This window comes from Hyperolius riggenbachi, chromosome 2, assembly GCF_040937935.1.
Source record: "Hyperolius riggenbachi isolate aHypRig1 chromosome 2, aHypRig1.pri, whole genome shotgun sequence".
NCBI lineage: Eukaryota > Metazoa > Chordata > Amphibia > Anura > Hyperoliidae > Hyperolius > Hyperolius riggenbachi.
Genome location: NC_090647.1, coordinates 229158628 through 229179263, shown reverse-complemented (window position 1 = coordinate 229179263; position 20636 = coordinate 229158628). Strand labels below are relative to the sequence as shown.

Below are 20636 nucleotides of genomic sequence, written 5' to 3'. Positions count from 1 at the left end.
ACCCCAATATGCACAATCCTCAGCATATCTGACCACAATATGCACAATCCTCAGCAGATCTGACCCAATATGCACAATCCTTAGCAGATCTGCCCCAATATGCACAATCCTCAGCAGATCTGACCACAATATGCACAATCCACAGCAGATCTGACCCAATATGCACAATCCTCAGCAGATCTGCCCCAATATGCACAGTCCTCAGCAGATCTGCCCCAATATGCACAATCCTCAGCAGATCTGCCCCAATATGCACAGTCCTCAGCAGATCTGCCCCAATATTCACAATGGTTAGCAGATATGACCCCAATATGCACAATGGTTAGCAGATATGACCCCAATATGCACAATCATTAGCAGATATGACCCCAATATGCACAATGGTTAGCAGATATGACCCCAATATGCACAATCGTTAGCAGATATGACCCCAATATGCACAATCATTAGCAGATATGACCCCAATATGCACAATCGTTAGCAGATACGACCCCAATATGCACAATCGTTAGCAGATATGACCCCAATATGCACAATCCTCAGCAGATCTGACCACAATATGCACAATCCTCAGAAGATCTGACCACAATATGCACAATCCTCAGCAGATCTGACCACAATATGCAAAATCCTCAGCAGATCTGACCACAATTTGCACAATCCTCAGCAGTTCTGACCACAATATGCACAATCCTCAGCAGTTCTGACCACAATATGCACAATCCTCAGCAGTTCTGACCACAATCAGCACCACCTGTTGAAAAAGAAAAACCCATTTACTCACCTACAGTCAGAAGACCTCCTGTCCCGACCTCCTCCTGTCCCGACCTCCTTGTGGCGCGCAGCTCCCACGATCCTCTTCCTTCTCGACTTCACGTGACTTCCTGCCTGCATTACCCCGCACTGAGAGCAGGGCTACAGGAAAATGGCTGCCCGAAGCTCTGCACTGCAGACTCGAAGTCTGCAGAGCAGGGCTTTCGGAAGCCATCTTACCGTAGCCCTGCTCTGCTGCTTCGGGCTGCCGATTTGAACTGACTCGGCGTCTTTTAGACGCCTGAAGTCAGTTCACGCCAGGGGGTGCTTGGACAGTTCTAGGGGGTGCTTGAGCACCCAAAAGCACCCCCTGGCACCACCCCTGGAGTGACGTGACATTTAGTTCCCTGTGATAACACCAGGTGTTGTACTGAAATTGTGTATAGGAGGACCAGTGCATTTTCATCCATGCAACTTATCGCCCTTATTCAAACATCTTCTTCTGTAAGCCATTGCCAGCTAATCTTAACAGAATTATGTAAAACGATTGCAAACAGAAAAGGCAAATGCTTGGTCTGCAATTAAAATTGGCCAGAATATAACAGCAAAGACACAAGCACACATTTTGCAGACCCTATGATGTTTTATCTTCAATTGTAGACTATTTTTTCCAACCAGATAGGCACAATTCAGAGTCCAACAATTTCTCACAGTCCTCAGATTGGCTGCTGTTGAGATGCAAGACTGGCTCCCCTGTTGAGATGCAAACTCCTTCAGGGCATAGCAGTAATGCTACATACACACTTGAGATAAAAGTCTTTGGAAAAGGCAAGATCACAGACCAATTTTACCCCCTTCCATGTAGTATGAGAGCCATACTCTACACAGTCTATTCTATGGAGCTGCACTCCCCATCAGATAAAAGGCAAGATGCTGCACACAAAGATGCCCGTACACATTTAAAAGATCATTATCTGCAAAAGATCTGTTCCTGCAAAAGATCCATTCCTGCAAAAAGCATTCATAGTCTATGAGATCTGCAGATCCTCATACACAGCTTGTTTAACAGACTTCATCTGCATATCTGGCAATCATCTGCAGATCTAAAAATCCATCCCGGTTGATCTGATCTGCAGATGATTGTCTGTTAAACAAGGTGTGTATGAGGATCTGCAGATATCGTAGACTATGAATGCATTTTGCAGGAATGGATCTTTTGCAGGAACAGATCGTTTGCAGATATTGATCTGTTGCATGTGTACAGCATCTTTGTGTGCACAGCATCTTGCAAAGATTTTATCTGATGGGGAGTTCAGCTCCATAGAATAGACTGTGTAGAGTATGGCTCTCATACTACATGGAAGGGGGTAAAATTGGTCTGTGATCTTGCCTTTTCCAAAGACTTTTATCTCAAGTGTGTATGTAGCATTATGCTGCATACACACTTGAGATAAAAGTCTCTGGAAAAGGCAAGATCACAGACCAATTTTACCCCATTACATGTAGTATGAGAGCCATACCTACACAGTCTATTCTATGGAGCTGCACTCCCCATCAGATAAAATCTTTGCAAGATGCTGCACACAGAGATGCCCGTACACATTCAAAAGATCATTATCTGCAAAAGATCTCTTCCTGCAATAGATCCATTCCTGCAAAATGCATTCATAGTCTATGAGATCTGCAGATCATCATACACACCTTGTTTAACAGACCTTCATCTGCATATCTGGCAATCATCTGAAGATCTTAAAATCCATCCTGGTGGATCTGATCTGCAGATGATTGCCTGTTAAACAAGGTGTGTATGATGATCTGCAGATCTCATAGACTATGAATGCATTTTGCAGGAATGGATCTATTGCAGGAAGAGATCTTTTGCAGATAATGATCTTTTGAATGTGTACGGGCATCTCTGTGTGCAGCATCTTGCAAAGATTTTAGCTGATGCGGAGTGCAGCTCCATAGAATAGACTGTGAAGGTATGGCTCTCATACTACATGGAAGGGGGTAAAATTGGTCTGTGATCTTGCCTTTTCCAAAGACTTTTATCTCAAGTGTGTATGCAGCATTAGTTTGCTTTAGACCCTGAATATTCTGGCAAGCAGATGCAATAGCAAATGCTGTGCCATTTAAATAGTCAATAGACAATTAGGCAGCTAGTGAATATATAATGCAGGTGACACCTGGTGAGCACACACCTTCTTTTTTCCTTTTGGTTTGCAGTTCAGTATTTCTTCTAGAAATGGAAGGAGTATGGCACAATTGTAAACCTACCAAGAAAAGGCCGTCCACCTAAACTCACAGGCCGAACAAGGAGAGCGCTGATCAGAAATGCAGTCAAGAGGCCCATGGTGACTCTGGACGAGCTGCAGAGATCTACAGCTTAGGTGGGGGACTCTGTCCATAGGACAACTATTAGTCATGCACTGTACAAAGTTGGCCTTTATGGAGTGGCAAGAAGAAAGCCATTGTTAACAGGAAAGCATAAGAAGTCACGTTTGCAGTTTGCCACAAGCTATGTGGGGGACACAGCAAACATGTGGAAGAAGGTGCTCTGGTCAGATAAGATCAAAATGGAACTGTTTGGCCAAAATGCAAAACGCTATGTGTGGCGGAAAACTAACACTGAACATCACTCTGAACACACCATCCCCACTGTCAAATATGGTGGTGGCAGCATCATGCTCTGGGGGTGCTTCTCTTCAGCAGGGACAGGGAAGCTGGTCAGAGTTAATGGGAAGATGGATGGAACCAAATACAGGGCAATCTTGGAAGAAAACCTCTTGGAGTCTGCAAAATACTTGAGACTGGGGCGGAGGTTCACCTTCCAGCAGGACAACGACCTTAAACATAAAGCCAGGGCAACAATGGAATGGTTTAAAACAAAACATGGATATGTGTTAGAATGGCTCAAAGTCCAGATCTAAATCCAATCGAGAATCTGTGGCAAGATCTGAAAACTGCTGTTCACAAATGCTGTCCATCTAATCTGACTGAGCTGGAGCTGTTTTGCAAAGAAGAAAGGGCAAGGATTTCAGTCTCTAGATGTGCAAAGCTGGTAGAGACATACCCTAAAAGACTGGCAGCTGCAATTGCAGCAAAAGGTGGTTCTACAAAGTATTGATTCAGGGGGCTGAATAATTACGCACACCCCACTTTGCAGTTATTAAAAATGTTTGGAATCATGTATGATTTTCATTCCACCTCTCACGTGTACACCACTTTGTATTGGTCTTTCACGTGGAATTCCAAAAAAATTGATTCATGTTTGTGGCAGTAATATGACAAAATGTGGAAAACTTCAAAGGGGCCGAATACTTTTGCAAGCCACTGTGTAAGTATTTTTAAATACAAATAATGTCTAACGACATTAGAGGCGCCTACACTCTATCCCCTATGCTATCAAGGTATTTTGTATTAACCTGAGGAAGCAGGCCATGACCCGTGAAACGCGTTGTCAGATTGCTTTTTGAATAAAAACTTTTTTCCAGTTGAACCGGTGTCTACATCTTCTGGGGAGGTAAGCAATTACCTCTCTTTTTATTATATAATTTTTTATTTGTATTTAAAAATACTAAAATAGAACACACATTGGGTGCCTCCATCCTACCCAGTCAGACCTCCTTTAAAAGTAATAGCTTTGCAGTTTTTCTGGAAAGTATATCGTACTACAGGAGAGCGACCATCCAGTATCCAGCAGGACCTGGAGTACCGAGCAGGGACAGTTAATTCCCTGCAGGCCTATACGGTGGTTGCAGGAACTGCAACCCACATTTGTGAGTATATATTTACATCAGTTTATCCTCCCTATACCTAACGATGCTGCACCACTGGGCTCCCGGTCTCTCCCTACTTCTCACGGTCTCACCTAGGTATTCTTGGCCCTTACAAGAATCACCAAAGAAATAAAAAAAACCTATAGTGAATATATAAGTCAGGCACACCTTATTTCTGTACATGTAAAGTTTACTGGGGTTCAGTGAATATACCCCCTGGTGTGTATAGTCCCTGATCCTGTGCACCATTAATGCACACAAAACAATAAAAATGTACTATACAAATTAATAGTACAATAAGAATGGAAAAATGGAAAAAGAATAGAAAGAAAGAAAAAAAACAGTCTTCCAATATATTTATAGGGGTTTTTATAAGTTTTTCCAAAAGCACCTAATTTAAGTCAAGGCAGTGGGAAGTATCCAGATAACAGAAGAGGAGCAGGGAACTCAATCACAGAACACATATCCTTGCCACATGGCGTGCTGGGATCCTTTCTAAAAAGAGATGACATTTTAGCATGCAGTGGTGTTGTTATGTGTTGAATATTTAGAATTCAATCTTTCTCCAATCCAAGTTATTAATTTAAACAATAAATGAAAAGCGCAAACAAAGAATGACGTTGGATACAATAGCATCATTCTTAGGACTGTTCCCGGACAGTCCTAAGAATCCTGCAGAGAAGTACACTGTAACAAACACAACACTATTTATGAAATAAATTCACAAGGATATGTTAATCTCCACCCACAACAGATGAATCTCCAAGTCAGTCATTCATTTCACAAAAGCGTGCAGTAATTTTTCGAAGATTAAACTGATAAGATCAATCACCCAGTCTGCATGGAGCAGATTTATGTTAGAACATGAGAAAACAAAAGTACATCCTCCACGATATACAAACAAGAAATAACTCAGCTGATGTTCAGTAACATAATCACTGTCATTAAGTCCTACGTGTCAGTACGCAAGTTTAATATTTATATCCACTGTTTAATATTTTAAACAGTATGCACTCATGAAGGGCCGTGGTCAGGTCACCAGCATGACCTTCTGTGCAGTTTCTTGCTCTGTAATCGTGCTTCAGCTTTGCCTCTAGTTACTGAGAGATTTTGACCTCTGTGCAACTAAAAGCAATAGTCAGCCATACACAGTGCACACAGCCTATAGTATACTCAGGGGCGTAGCAATAGGGAGTGCAGAGGTAGCGACCGCATCGGGGCCCTTGGGCCAGAGGGGCCCCGAAGGGCCCTCCCTCAACTACAGTATTAGCTCTCTATTGGTCCTGTGCTGATAATAATCACTTCTATAGATACTTTGAATAGTGGTAATCATTAACAAGCTATTCCCCATCCCCTTCTTGCACCTCTGACACTGTAGTTACCATTGGCAGGTTTTGGTGCGTCGTATCGATTGTTATGTATAGAGTGCTTCGGGGGCCCCATTGTAAAACTTGCATCAGGGCCCACAGCTCCTTAGCTACGCCACTGAGTATACTGCATGAGCAGTGGTGGCCACTGGCCGATTCTATACACCTAAGGATGGCTTTTATTATTACATGTTATAAAAACAATTATCCATACATGCAAAAGGGGTGTTGGGGAAATTTTAGCACCGGAAATAGGCGTTAGCAGAATATCAGTAAAGGGCAGCACGGTGGCGTAGTGGTTTGTGCTCTTGCCTTGAAGCGCTGGATTCCCAGTTTGATTCCCAGCCAGGGCACTATCTGCAAGAAGCTTGTATGTTCTCCCCGTGTCTGTGTGGGTTGCCTCCGGGCACTCGGGTTTCCTCCCACATCCCAAAAACATACAGATATGTTAATTGGCTTCCCCCTAAATTGGCCCTAGACTATGATACACTACACGATATGACAATGGTAGTGATTAGATTGTGAGCCCCTCTGAGTGACAGTTAAGTGACATGACAATGTACTCTGTACAGTGCTGCGGAGGATGTCAGCACTATATAAATACTAAATAATAATAAGTTACCGACATTCTACTATTTGACAATTGGTGACTTTACTGATATTTTACTGACACTAAACTTAACCCTATTCTCACACAAGCTTTCCCTCTACTGATGCCTAACCCTAACGTACCGCCACTGCCCGGTGCTTGCTATTCTATTGGCACCTCCGACGCCCACATTTCCAATTTTGATAAAGACCAGGTTTCAACACAGTATTACTTTTATTAGGGTATAAAGGGGTGTATGCCCTGCTGATCTTTTTGGCTGCAGTAGTGTTTGAATCACACACTTGACAAAAGCATGCAGCTGATCTCGTCAGATCTGACAATAATGTCAGAAATGCCTAATCTGCTGCATGCTTGTTCAGGGGTCTATGATCAAAATTATTAGAGCCAGAAGATCAGCAGGACAGCCAGGCAACTGGTATTGCTTAAAAGGAAATCAATATGGCAGCCTTCATATCCCTCTTGCTTCAGTTGTTAGATTTATAGGTTCACTGGGGTTCTTGTGTGCCCACTGTATTTTTTTGTATCTTGGGTTCCTTGCATGCAAATTGTATAAAGAGCGATTGTGCACATTGCATTTTCTGTATTATGGTTTTCTTGCATGCTTGTTGTATGAAGACTGCCTTACAATAAACACTTCTGCATGATATATTTAGCCTCAGTGTCAGTATTTGCTGGTCCTCTGTCCAGTCTTGTAACACTCCTGATACTTTAAACAATGGTGACCATTGGCAAACAGTTCCCCTCCTCTGCTTAAGCCTCTCTAACACTGTGGGTTTCCTTGGCAGGTTTTGGCGCTCCATATTAAGGAGGCGGCAAATATATCAATGGGATGGGATCCATTGTATAACTTTCACTGGGACTCATAGTTCCTTAGCTACACCACTGGTCTCCATATTATAATCTTGCTCCTACAAACTTTAAAAAAGCTTCTAGCCTCAAAAAGTCCATGTTATCATCATAATGAATTTTTAGTAGATATCTGACCTGTATGCATATTTGTGGGCAGTGCTGGTAATTTTTTATTTTATTGGTTTATTTGCACTTCCAGTTTTTTTAAAAGGGACCCTGAGCAGAGGCATAAATTGAAAATAACGACTTACCTGAGGCTTCCTCCAGCCCCTCGTAGCCCCTGAGATCTCCCGGCATCCTCTTGGTCCATTCCATGGTCCCGCTGGTGGCTCCGGTAATCTAGCGAGTTTGACTGAAGTCGTGTGTGCTCGCACCTGGCTTTAAGCATCCTACGCATGTGCGGTTTTCTAAAGACTGATCCACGCAGACAAAGACCAGCGTGATGATGCGCCGGATGCGTACTTCATGTGCATGCACAACTTCAGCCAAAGTCACCGGATTACCGAAGCCACCAGCGGGGCCACAGAATGAACCAAGAGGATGCCAGGGGACCATGCAGGCTACTGGGCTGGAGGAAGCCCCAAGTAAATAGAGATTTTTAATGTATGCCTCTGCTCAGGGTCTCTTTAAGGTGTCTGCAGATGCAGATGAATAAAATTCCATCTTTAAAAAACATGAAAATGGACTTTAAAAATAAATACAAGTGAAATGAAAAAAGAAAAATACTTAACATGAATAATGCAGCAAAACGAAATGAAACATAATGGATTATTACCTACAGATATAGAGGGGATGGAATTGTGAACATACAGTACATGGGAGGAAGATAAAGGGGAAAGTAGAATATGCAAACGCTCACGTGTGTTGTACCTAAGATATAGCTCCAGCGTTCCATTTACTAATTAAAGAAATAAGACGATAGTGTTAATGCAGGTGGTGGTATGTGTAGACTGACTTTTATTATAAGGTATTGTTAAATTAAGAGGAAGTCCAATTAAAATAACTGCGTAGCTGAATAAAGTACAAATGTGCAAAGGTTGGCAAGCAATAATGAATAGCAAACAGGCTAAGCTAAAGGAAATTACATTTTAGCTTTTGATTGAAGTTTAATTCTAGGTACAGGCTTAAATAGGTTATTTGCTTCATGTGTTATAGGCTTTGAAGTCTGACTTTTGAAAGGCAGCTAGCATTTTCTTAGGTTAAGCAGAAAGAGGGTCTGACATTTTGTCTCTTTTTCCTATGCCTTCACTGTGGGAAACCAATGTCTGTACTCTGCAGTTTAAGCAGTGAGTAGGACTGAATTTGCCAAAAGCAAGAGGGGGCTTCCACTGGAAGGGGGGTACTTTGTACGGGTGCACATGGAATGGGGACTGGCTGCAGTAAAAGAGCAACAATAAGAGGGGAACTTCTGTACATGACAGAAGGGTCACAAGGGGGAAAAGAAAGGCTGTCACATATGGGCACTACATATAAAAATGGGGCAGCAGATGAAAGATTGTTGTATTTATAAGAGGGTGTCTGATGCACAAGAAGAAGGGCTGCACAACATGGAGAGATAAATGTGGAAGAAGTACTGTATGTTGCTGTAAATGGAAGAGGTTGTCAAGATGATGCACAAAGAAAAGGGGCTTACTCTGAAAGGGGGAGGTGCAATTAATATTATTAGTATTATTACTCATATAGCACCAACAACTTCTGTAGTGCTGTACATAGTACAAAACAAGTATTGGGGAATAAAGTACATGAGAAGTTTAACACACCGTACAATCAGGACACCCAACAATACAAGTACAAATGCATCCATAGTTGATGTGTGGTTTAAGACATGAACAATATTAGTACACGTTCATATGATAACTTACACTAGAAACACTAGGAGGAGGTCCCTGCCCATGCAAGCTTACAATCTAGAGGGTATTGGAGTGGAAACAATAGGGAAAGAGGCATAGACATTAGCGGATGAGGCAGTGAGCCTCCACTGCAACTACAGCAAATTAAAGGCATGTCTGAAAATGTGTGTTTTGAGAGTACATTTGAAGGGTTCAAGGCTTGCAGAATGACAGACTGGCTGGGGAGAGAGTTTCAAAAGAGAGGTGAGGTTCATGAGAAGCCCTGGTTGCAGGTGTGAGAGGAGGTGACCAAGCTAGAGGACAAGAGGGAGGAGTAAAGGTTCTGAGTACAATGGTATCTGGAGATTAATAAGGAATTGTATGGAGATGACAACTTATGTAGAGCTTTGTATGATAGGGTTAGGATCCTGGATCCTTTGGGTAATATTGGTAGCCAATGGAGAGATTGGCAGAGAGTGGCTGCCTCAGAGGAGTGGGAGGAGAGGCAGATAAGATGGCAGATAAGATGGATAGCAGAGTTCAGTAGAGACTGGAGAGGTGTCAGTCGTTTTTTTGTTTTGTAGACCACAGAGTAGAGTGTTAAAGTAATCAAGAGGTGATATCATTAGAGCTTGTACAAGCATTTTGGTAGCCTCTTGTGAAAGGAAGGGACACATTCTGGAAATTTTGTTTGCATGGAAGTAACAGACAAGACAAATACAAATAACATTTATATCGCTCTTTTCTCCTTTTGGATTCAAAGCGCTTGAGCTGCAGCCACTAGGGCACGCTCGTAGGCAGTAGTATTGTTATGGAGTCTAGCCCAAGGACTCCTTACCAAATAAGTGCTGTCTTACTAAACAGGAACAAAACAGGAGGTACGAATGTGTTAATAAGTGATATAAATTAGAGCTCTGAGTCCAGAGCTACCCCAGACCGTGAGCTTTAGGCGTTAAGATTATTTGGGTGTTTTCTACATTGATGGTGACTACGGGTGGTGGAACAGAGAGAGAAGGTGGGAATATCACAATTTCCATTTTGTTATTGATAATAAATTTAAGGAACTGGGATGACATGAATAAAGAGTCTTAATACAAAAGTGTGGAGAGGTTGGGGCCTAAGAAATACATTTGTGTGTCATCAGCATAGAGGTGATATTGAAAACCAAAAAAGCTTATTAATTGTGCTAGGCCATGATATATAAATGGAGAAGAGAAGATGGTCAAGGACGAAGTCTTGTGGTACCCCAACAGACAGCGGGCGTGGAGAGGAGTTGGTATTGGAACAGGAGATGTCTAGCCAGGTAGGAGTAGAACAAGGAATGTGCTAGGCCCTTGATCCCCAGTGACAAGAGGGTCTGCAGAGGCAGAGGATGATCACCAGTGTCAAAGGCAGAAGAAAGATTGAGTAGTATTAGTACAGAAATTGTGCCACTGATGCTGCAGTTTTTTGTACATACAGGATAGGAATGCCACACATAAAAGGGAGTGGGGGATACAAACACAAGACAAAAGAAAAAAAATATGCAGTGAGCTGGGTTTCTTACTATGCAATGAAGGAGCTTTTTCTTTCCAGCAGGAATATTGTAAGGATGGAAGGAGATGCCCAAGATGCAATAAACTGATTAAAAGCAGGTGAATATTGGCTTCCCTTCCAATGAGTTACCAACCAATGATTGTAGAGGTAGTTTAATGTATTACTTAAAAAGTCAATGCATTTTGCGGGTGACACCAATGCATACCTTCCATTTTAACCTGCTTTAAATCATTTATTACATCTTAGGTGCCTCCTGCCCTCCTTCCATCCGGGTTGTATAACCCCGTTGGGGGGTGAAATGTTATATTTTTGATATTTTTTGTACCTGACCTATCCTGAGTGGGGATGAGTTTTTCCTGCACGCCTCCAGTGGTGGTTGCGTTATTAGCAACCTCGATTTGTGATTACCTCCTTCATTATATTATTAATCATCCTACCTCTAACATACTACACTATATTGGGCTCCCAGTGTCTTCTTGGTGATTTTTCTTTAGATTCATGGAGTTCTACTATCCCTGATATTGGTTCTGCAGTGTAAAATGCCAGCTTATACCACTATTACTATATCTTCTCAAGTTCCAAGAAAAATATTATTTTCAATCTTGCCACACATTGCTATGACCTATAATACAACACTTTTGCTTTCATGGAACAGAAAAAAATTGCAAATAGAACTCTGTAATAGCTTTTCTTCTGCACTGTGAGAAAAACCATAACTGTATTTACACATCTCTGAATTTACACCTGCCTAACCATCATTGCACCCTACAATCCTAGTGCTCATAGCATTACTTCATTATAAAAACTGAATATCATTTAGCTATCTGCAAACAAACATATCATATGTTAATGGTTCACAGTACAGCAGGCACACTGTCAAGGTTCTGTGTGCTTGGTGAGGTGACTTATGGCAAAGTCACAAGATTCACAGCAATAAACACAGGTCACCATCACACCAGTATTTTCATCAAATGCTTTGCACTTTTATTGTGCAATCATTTCCACATAATATCCGACAATTGTTTTGTGGGTCACACACAGTCCCCCTTTTCTCAATGTGGTACATTGTCGGATATTACGTGAAAATAATTGCACAATAAAAGTGCAAAGCATTTGATGAAATTACCGGTGTGCTTGCTATTTATATGTTAATGGTATAATTTTCGGAAAACCTAAAAATATACAGTCTTCTCTAAAATTAAAAATGATCAATGATTTAATTGAGTTACACTGTAGAGGCTCAACATTTCATTTTTAAGAACACTTTTTTTGTTCCCAAGTTGGTGAAATCTGATGTATGATAAAAAAATTAAAATTTAACAAAAGTAAAAACTCACCAAAACAGGAATTAACAAATCCATACCACTGGCATCCGTAATCTCCACCGATCCATTCCCCTTGAATGCTGGATGTGAAGCTTAGTGTTGTGCCCGACACGCAGACCAGCATGTCACTGATGCTAATATTGAGCAGCATCATATTGACAGGAGTTCTCAGTGTTTTGAACTTGCAGAAGAGAACCAACACAATGAAATTGTTTAGGAATCCAAAAACAAGGATAAATCCAAGAAAGATGGCCACCACTGTATGGCCTGTTCTAGACAATCCAGGTTTGTAGGCCTGTGAAACGCCATTGTTAAATAATAAAGATGTTTGGAAGGTGACATTTGTTGTCCAGTTGAAGTTTATTTCAGCCATTGCTGAATATACGATAATACATAAATTTATGGCCTCCTTCTTCTCATTCGTTTAGTTGACTCTGACTCTTTGTGACCATATGTACTTTTGCACTCCAGATGTGCCGCCAGTCACTGCTTCTTAATGTATGGCAGTATAAGGTAATTAGGGTACATCAACTCATTTCATCATTTCTATATTTCCATTTGCCAACTTCATATATACGGAGATCAGGATTTAAAACACCTAAGAACATATAAGAGGACAGTTATACAGTGTTTTATATATAAGATCTGTTATATAAACATTACATAAAATATTACATTAGTATGTTATTTGAATATGCGGATGCAGGGGTACCCAGTTAGTGTTTGCCAGGGAATAGACAGAAGTGGGCAGAAGGTGTGTTCTGCAAGTAAATAGAGACTGATAGATGAAGACTTTGTAAATATCCTGTTGGAGAAACTATTGTGATTTGATTACACGATTAACACATTCATTTTACATGTATTACAGAGGGGAAAATAAATAAAAACATTTTCACCGTCTTGTCTCATTTTTTTCATTAAAGAGAACCCGAGGTGGGTTTAAAGAATGCTTTTAGGACACAGAGGCAGGTTCTGCATACTATCACCAGCCTCTGTGTCTGTACTGAGTCCCCCCACGACCCCCCTGCACTCTGCTGTCCCCCATAAAAAACGCCATGCTAGCGACATGCAGCTTATCGCTAGCTGGCTATTTACCTTAATGCTGCCTGTCACCGACGCTCCCCCGCCTCCTCTATAGTGCCGCTCCCCACCTGAGTCCCTTCCCTCCCTGCCTCTGTAAGCCGATTGAAGGGAATGGAAGCAGGCGGGGAGCGGCGCTATAGAGGAGGTGTTTACTTTTTAGTTTTCCTTGCTATTTCTGAAAGGATAAGATTATTGTCATAGCCTTGCATGATCCTTTACTATTATCCTGATATTCGACATTAACAGATAACGTAATGCTAAGTTGCTTGGTAATTCCTAAGAGGTATTTTACTTGCTTTTGACTGCTGAGTTTTAACCATGTTTTTGTGCTGCCAGTCAATTGTTTTTTAAAAGTTTTTTTTTTTTAAAGGGTTTTGTAAAGGTGTTTTTGTATATTTTTACATTTAACTCAGTGAGAATAATTAAAGTAAACCTGAAGTAAGATGCACATGTAGGTTGCCTTGTTTATTTCCTTTTAAACAATACCAGTTGCCTGATTGTCCAGCTGATCTTTCTGGCATCAGAAGTGTCTGAATCACTCACCTGAAACAAGCAGATCCAGTCAGACTTTAGATAAGATCTGCATGCTGTGATATTCAGGGGGACTGGGACTTGCAGGCAGCACGCACCCAGGAGACAGTTGAAAACACAGTTCATTTATTGAATGCTCAAAACAAACAAGCTTCATTAACCACTTGAGGACCCACCCTTTACCCCCCCTTAAGGACCAGCGCTGGTTTGATTGATCTGTGCTGGGTGGGCTCTGCAGCCCCCAGCACAGATCAGGGTGCAGGCAGGGAGATCAGATTGCCCCCCTTTTTTCCCCCCTATGGGGATGATGTGCTGGGGGGGTCTGATCTCTCCTGCCTGCTGTGGGTGGCGGGGGGGGCACCTCAAAGCCCCCCTCCGCGGCGACATTCTCCCCCCTCCCTCTCCTACCTGCTCCCCCGGGAGATCTGGGCTGCACAGGACGCTATCCGTCCTGTGCAGCCAGTGACAGGACGTCCCCTGTCACATGGCGGCGATCCCCGGCCGCTGATTGGCCGGGGATCGCCGATCTGCCTTACGGCGCTGCTGCGCAGCAGCGCCGTACAAATGTAAACAAAGCGGATTATTTCCGCTTGTGTTTACATCTAGCCTGCGAGCCGCCATCGGCGGCCCGCAGGCTATTCACGGAGCCCCCCGCCGTGATTTGACAGGAAGCAGCCGCTCGTACGAGCGGCTGCTTCCTGATTAATTAGGCTGCAGCTGGCGACGCAGTACTGCGTCGCTGGTCCTGCAGCTGCCACTTTGCCGACGCACGTTATGAGTGTGCGGTCGGCAAGTGGTTAATCAGCATCAAATATCAAAGGAAAAACAGGCTTACTTCCCCCACATGAGAGCATCCAGATGTCCACAGCAAGAGTATAATCCACAGGGAAAAAAAAGTCCATAAATCCTGCACAGTCCAGCTTGGTTTCCTCACACAAAGCTAGGAATATTACTCCAGATATTGGTATAACAAGTCCTCCTGCAGCTCACTGCTGCACATAGTCAGTCAGAGTACACAGGTCTGCACCTGACTTATATCACCTGCCTTCCTGCTGGGCAGGTAGGAAAATCTGGTCTGTATCCGGATGGGGTGAGAGGCCCACCCATTCCATCCTTCTCACCCCAGAGTCCAGCCCTGCAAACTACTATCAAAGATAGCAACCTTGGTTGCTAATCAAAAATCCTGGACTCCTTTCCAGATACAGACACGATTCACTGTAACCAAACAATATAGGCAGGAGATGTGTTTTGGACCTGCAGCGACGAGCCGCTGCCGCTCGACCTGCACAGCCTGTGGATACCTTCCCCGTACACAACGGGTGATCCAGTGCTCTTTGGTCACCATATCAGCTTACATCATCAAGTGCCCAGCAGAAGATCCGGTGTGGTGAGATACATGCAATGAAGTTGAAACTGCGTATGTTTGCTGGTTGCGGCGATGGCTGCCTGCTTGCTACAAGCTTTTTCTGACTGTCTCTGTTGAAGCATTATCAATTTGCATTCTGACCACTAACCAAGCTTGCTGGATGAGTTGTTATTCTGTTGTGGAGGTGTAGTCATATGGAACTCGTTTTGCTTAAAGCTCTACTAACCTATAACTGCATTACCAACTGAGTTTGCTGGATTAACTGACACCTCTATGGAGGCATAGATTCATGGAACTATTGGACGGCTGCTTATATGAAAAAACTGATACAAGTTACCAACGTCCTGGTGTGTCTGCTGTGTGGGTGTGTGGAGCGATTTGAGGTTGGTCATGACGGGATGGCCATGCCATGTTTTTAATAGCACCATTTATATTTGTGATTTATAAATAAAATATATTTTTACTTTTACTATATACGGGCTTATGCAGTCCTTAGGAGAACATAATAATCTGTGTTTTTTGCAGACTTAGACAGGTATGTCCCTCAGCCTCTGGCCACTTTCACTCAGAGATTGTAAACTACTATCAAAGATAGCAACCTTGGTTGCTAATCAAAAATCCTGGACTCCTTTCCAGATACAGACATGATTCACTGTAACCAAACAATATAGGCAGGAGAATTGTACCTTCCATCCAGGACATGTCCAAACGGTCCTGTACAATGCTAATTCAGGGTCAATGGCTAAAAGTATTATGCTAGGTACACACAATGAGATTTTCTGTCAGATTTTCAGTGAGATCGATTATTTCAAACATGTCTTATCTGATTTCCGATCGATTTCCGAGTGTTTTCTGTTCACTTCTATTGGAAATCGATCGGCAAACAATCGGAAATTGATCAGAAATCAGATCGGACATGTTGGAAATAATCGATCTGACAGTAAAACTGCCAGAAAATCTCATAGTGTGTACCTAGCATTAGAGTCAGAGAATCAGCAGGACAGCTAGGCAATTTGTGTAACATAAATAAAATGCCAGCATCCATATTCCTCTCACTTTAGGTTTCCTTTAAGTGGTATAATGTGCCTCAGTATTGATTTCCCTTTGAATGGGTGAATATCTATGGGTACCCTCAGGGACGTAACTAGAGGGGTGCAGCCCCTGCAATTGCACGGGGCCAGAGCTGTGGGGGCCCCAACTATGAACCTTTCCTTCCTCCAATACAGGGGACTATACTTAAGATCAGGTGTTTTTGTGGCTACACTTGTTATGGGTGTGAAGATCATGTTGGCCACACTTGTTTTATGACCCTTGTAAGATGGGCTACAAGGCCATGAAGGGCACAAAGGGGAGACAAAGGGGTGTGAACAATGGGGAGACCATCAATGTTTTGCTGGTGGCTCCATATCCTGCACTGAAAAGTCAAATATGCACACACGTGTTCTGCTACCCTATTCATTTCCATGAAGCCAGACAAAGAAAAGAAATTGACGTTGTGGGAAATTCCAAGCAGACTAATGACACTATGAAAAGCTGTGGTCATGTCAGGCGGTGTACAGACAATATGATGGACAAACTGAGGTCAAGCGAGGAAGAATTCAGCCAATATAGTAGACAAGCTGCAGTTAGTTCTTAGATTAAAAGTTAGTGAAAATGACTGGTTTAGGTAACAGACATGGAGCAAGTCAACATGATACACACTAATGTTGTATGAACTCATTGCTCCTTGCATCTGCCACAGGTAGGCTTAAATGCATTTACAGAGGGTGGAGTGCTGCCATATCCTGTGGATGGAATGCCATATTAACACCAAGTGCATAGGAGCCAGCTGAATGCATGCAAATTCATGCCCAACCGCGTGAGCAATGAAGTGACAAATGAAGTGTCAAAAGCTTTGAAACAGATACTTAGTCATATACTTCTATCCTGTTAAAATCAGCATAACATACATTTAGAGCTTGTTTCACATCTAATCCAAAGTTTTAAAGAGTAAACAGAAGCCTGATGAATGTTTTGCTGCATACATCAGTTTTCATGAGTTTAGTCTTAACAGCAGGCAACAGATAATGATGAATTACCAGTTAATTTTTACAAAAATAAATTACCCGACATTGATATTTTCAGAAGGTTCAAGATGACCTGCACATCTAAGGTACTGACCATGAAAAAGGCAATAGAACATATTCTAAAAAAAGAACGAATCAGGGGCCCATTTGTTTCACGAGCTAATTATGTCATAAAAGTTAGAGCACTTCCTGTATGGAATGAGAATATATTAAAATATACAGCTGATTCATGTGAAATGTATATTTCGAATTACAGTACGAAATACAGAATTTTGTAATTACAGTGACAAAAGTAACATGATGAATAAAATGTACAATAAATTCCAAGACACAAAAGGGTGAGAGATCCCTGCCATTTAGAGCTTACAATCTAAAGGAAGGGGGGGGACACACGAGGTGGGGTAGTATACAGTGGCACAGCTAAGGAGCTGTGGGGCCCGATTCAAGTTTTACAATGGGGCCCCCAAGCACTCTATACATAACAATTGATATGGTGCACCAAAACCTGCCAATGGCAACTACAGTGTCAGAGGTGCAAGAAGGGGATGGGGAACAGTTTGTTAATGGTTACCACTATTCAAGTATCTATAGAAGTGATTATTATGAACGCAGGACCAATAGAGAGCTAATACTATAGTTGAGGCAGGGCCCTTCGGGGCCCCTCTGGCCCAAGGGCCCCGATGCTGTCGCTACCTCTGCACCCCCTATTGCTACACCCCTGGTAGTACACCATATTCATAACTAGAGGCAGTGTGTTTCTAGGTTATCTAGTAGGAGTACAAGTTGGCCAAAGGTCAAAGGGGGAATGGCCTAAGGTAGAGCATGTGCTTGATGGAAAAAGTTTTCTCGTACTGTACATGCGCAGGGCACTCCCGGTGATGGGATCTTCTCATACTGCACATGTCACAGAAGTCACTGAAAACGAAAGTGAATCACTGTGGAGGACTGGAGGATCGGTTTGTCACAGCCCGGGCGCAGGGCGGCTTTTAGAAGTCCACGACATATGGATGCAGAAACATAGAAACACCTGTAGACGTCTGGGGCAATCTAAGGGTTCAACTTTCCACAGAAAATGGTTAAGCATTTAAACCTACATGATTAGATGGCTAAGCTATTGCAACTAACCTTGTTGCATGCCAAGTTGTATTTATTCTTCTAGATCCTGCTCCAGGGAGCCAAAAATATTGCCTCATTCCAGGGGATTTGCTATTTCTTAAGAAGCATAACAAGAACATACACTTTGACTATATACAGTGCAACTAAGAAGCCCAACAACAGTGAAAGTAAAAAGAAAAGATTTCTGGTTTCATGAATATAATTGCAAAAATCTTGAGGCTAAATGGGGCAAAGGTGCAACAGGGCAGAACAACAATAACAAAGACGCATATCTTTCTCAAGTTAAGTGCCAGTTTGAGTGTGGGTGCATGACCCGGAGAAGTGCGCAAGCAATTTTACATCAGGCAATACTGAGCTAGCAGCATAAAAATGGTAGTTGGGGAATAACCATCATTATTAGAAGCTTGCAGTGTAATATTTGGTGTGTGCAGAGGCACAGGGGGAATCTGCTGGTGCCCCCGTTCTGCACCCAGTGAGGTCATGGCCCTTTGGATGACCCCAGGTAAGTCTGTTCTCAGGCTTTTTATCCTATATCAGACATGTTCCCAATCATGGATTCGCTCATTGTATGTGTAAGATGAGGATGCATCCATCGTTAGCATAGGGTTCCCTCTAGGAGATTGGCCTTGACACTGGTAGAGGGGCTTAACCCACATGCCTGTTGTATATGCGGCACCAACATTTTTGTGTATTTTGGGTATTGTGTTAGCTGCTGGCTTTGGGGAGGGGGGGGGGGGGGTGAGCCCAGTAGCCTAATCATATATCTACTGATGCAAGATGGCAGATTAGGTACAGTCGGTTTCTTTAAGATTTTTTTTTTTTGCCTGATGTTTTACAAATGGTATAGTGTATACCTAGTATAACACCTAAAGATCATAATTCAGCCATATTAGGTTATAATCTGATTAATCTCATTAACTAAAGAGAACACAGATTTAGTGTATGACCAGTGCTAAATATACATATGTTGTTTACCTAAAGTTACCCACCCTTTAGGATACAAAACATTTTTTGCAGAACGTCTATATGGACATTCTTATGCCTTATTCTGTCACAAATTACAAAGAAAATAACAAAGGCTGCAAAAGTCCTTATGCCTTATTCTTTTACAAATAACAAGGAAAATAACAAAGACTGCAAAAGAAAACGCCTCCAAATATATGTCTTAGCAAGAGAAAATTACCAAAACGTGTAGACCCAGACCAGGATCTCAGTTTAATGTTGATGTAAGTCTTCTCTACATTGTACAGACGTTCCATAATCCTTGTAGACCTTTAGAGACCTTTAGCCTTAGTCTTCTTGCATTGATGAACGTATGATTAGAGCTCTTAACAACAGTCAAACAAGTAGACAGATTATCTACCTTCAGTTCTCATGGCCTACAGGGTCACCCCTGCAGCTGTGAATAAAATGTCACCACATGAAATTATGACAAGCAGGATGAATATTTGCTTCCCAAGTGAACACTTCTTCTTAGATATTTAAAGAAGTGGCCGGCCATAAGCCAGGAAGCTTGGCTAACAGTTCTGCATGTACATCATTTGTTCAGAGGAGACTGGTTATGGCGAAAGACCTTCAGGCCTGTGATACAGAGAGAGAGAGAAAAAGCTCTATGCTTTAGAATACCAGAGAGTAAAATATATACAGTAGATTAATCAGGAAAATCAGGACAAGACAGCTGTTGCCACAAAACTGAGAGATACTCTCTTATGTATGGACATCCAAGGAAAATGCTGAATTTTGCTGCCCTTCCAGTCAGTATACTATGCTACTAGGCGTACTTTTAAAAACAATGTGATGTATAATTTGGGTGCATCTTGTTGCCGATAATAAAATATAGGTAATGTTACTTTTAATCTACTATCGCCTTACCTTATACTATACCTCCCACTAGCCTTCCGCCTATCTATGGCTAACACTAACCTCCCCCCACCTACACCTAACACTAAGCTCCTCACTTCCTATGCCCAACACTAACCTCCTCCTGACCTACGCTTAACATTAGCCTTCCTCCCATTGACACCTAATAATAACCTCCCCTTCTTTTGGCGCGTGCTACAGGAAAATCCCTGGCTCCTACACTAATATCCACCACCACTATCCAGAGTCGCTGCCACTAGCCAGAGTTTGGCTATACAATAAGCAAACTCTGGCCCCTCGACTCCCAAATTACCCAATGTGCACCACCATAGCCACAGTATTGTAGCCTATGACGCCACCCAATTTAACTCTCAATGTTAGATCCCAATTTAACTGATCAATGCTACTAGTCATCATATTATGCTCAAGAAGTTTTAAATCAGGATGATACCATTTATTGGCTAACTAAAAATAAATAAAAATAAGCAAGCTTTCGGCCTTGCAGCCTTCGTCGGGCTTATATCCTGTTAGTTTGCAGGCTGGTGGTACAGACAGCTTATATACAT

At 42.3% G+C, this 20636-nt stretch overlaps 1 protein-coding gene across 2 annotated transcripts in view; it reads right to left on the bottom strand.

The window, feature by feature from the left end:
- The window catches only part of LOC137546180 (pinopsin-like), a 312124-nt gene that overhangs the window by 189114 nt on the left and 102374 nt on the right, over positions 1 to 20636 (bottom strand). Inside the window, exons 1-2 of one of the 2 annotated variants that reach the window (XM_068268279.1) lie at positions 19394 to 19455; positions 12061 to 12646 (exon numbers count right to left, since the gene is read on the bottom strand). In XM_068268279.1, the coding sequence (XP_068124380.1) occupies positions 12061 to 12421 (361 nt within the window). In that variant the 5' untranslated portion in view covers positions 12422 to 12646; positions 19394 to 19455. Of the gene's footprint in view, positions 1 to 12060; positions 12647 to 19393; positions 19456 to 20636 lie in introns of those variants that run through there. The other variant, XM_068268278.1, reaches the window with a different exon arrangement.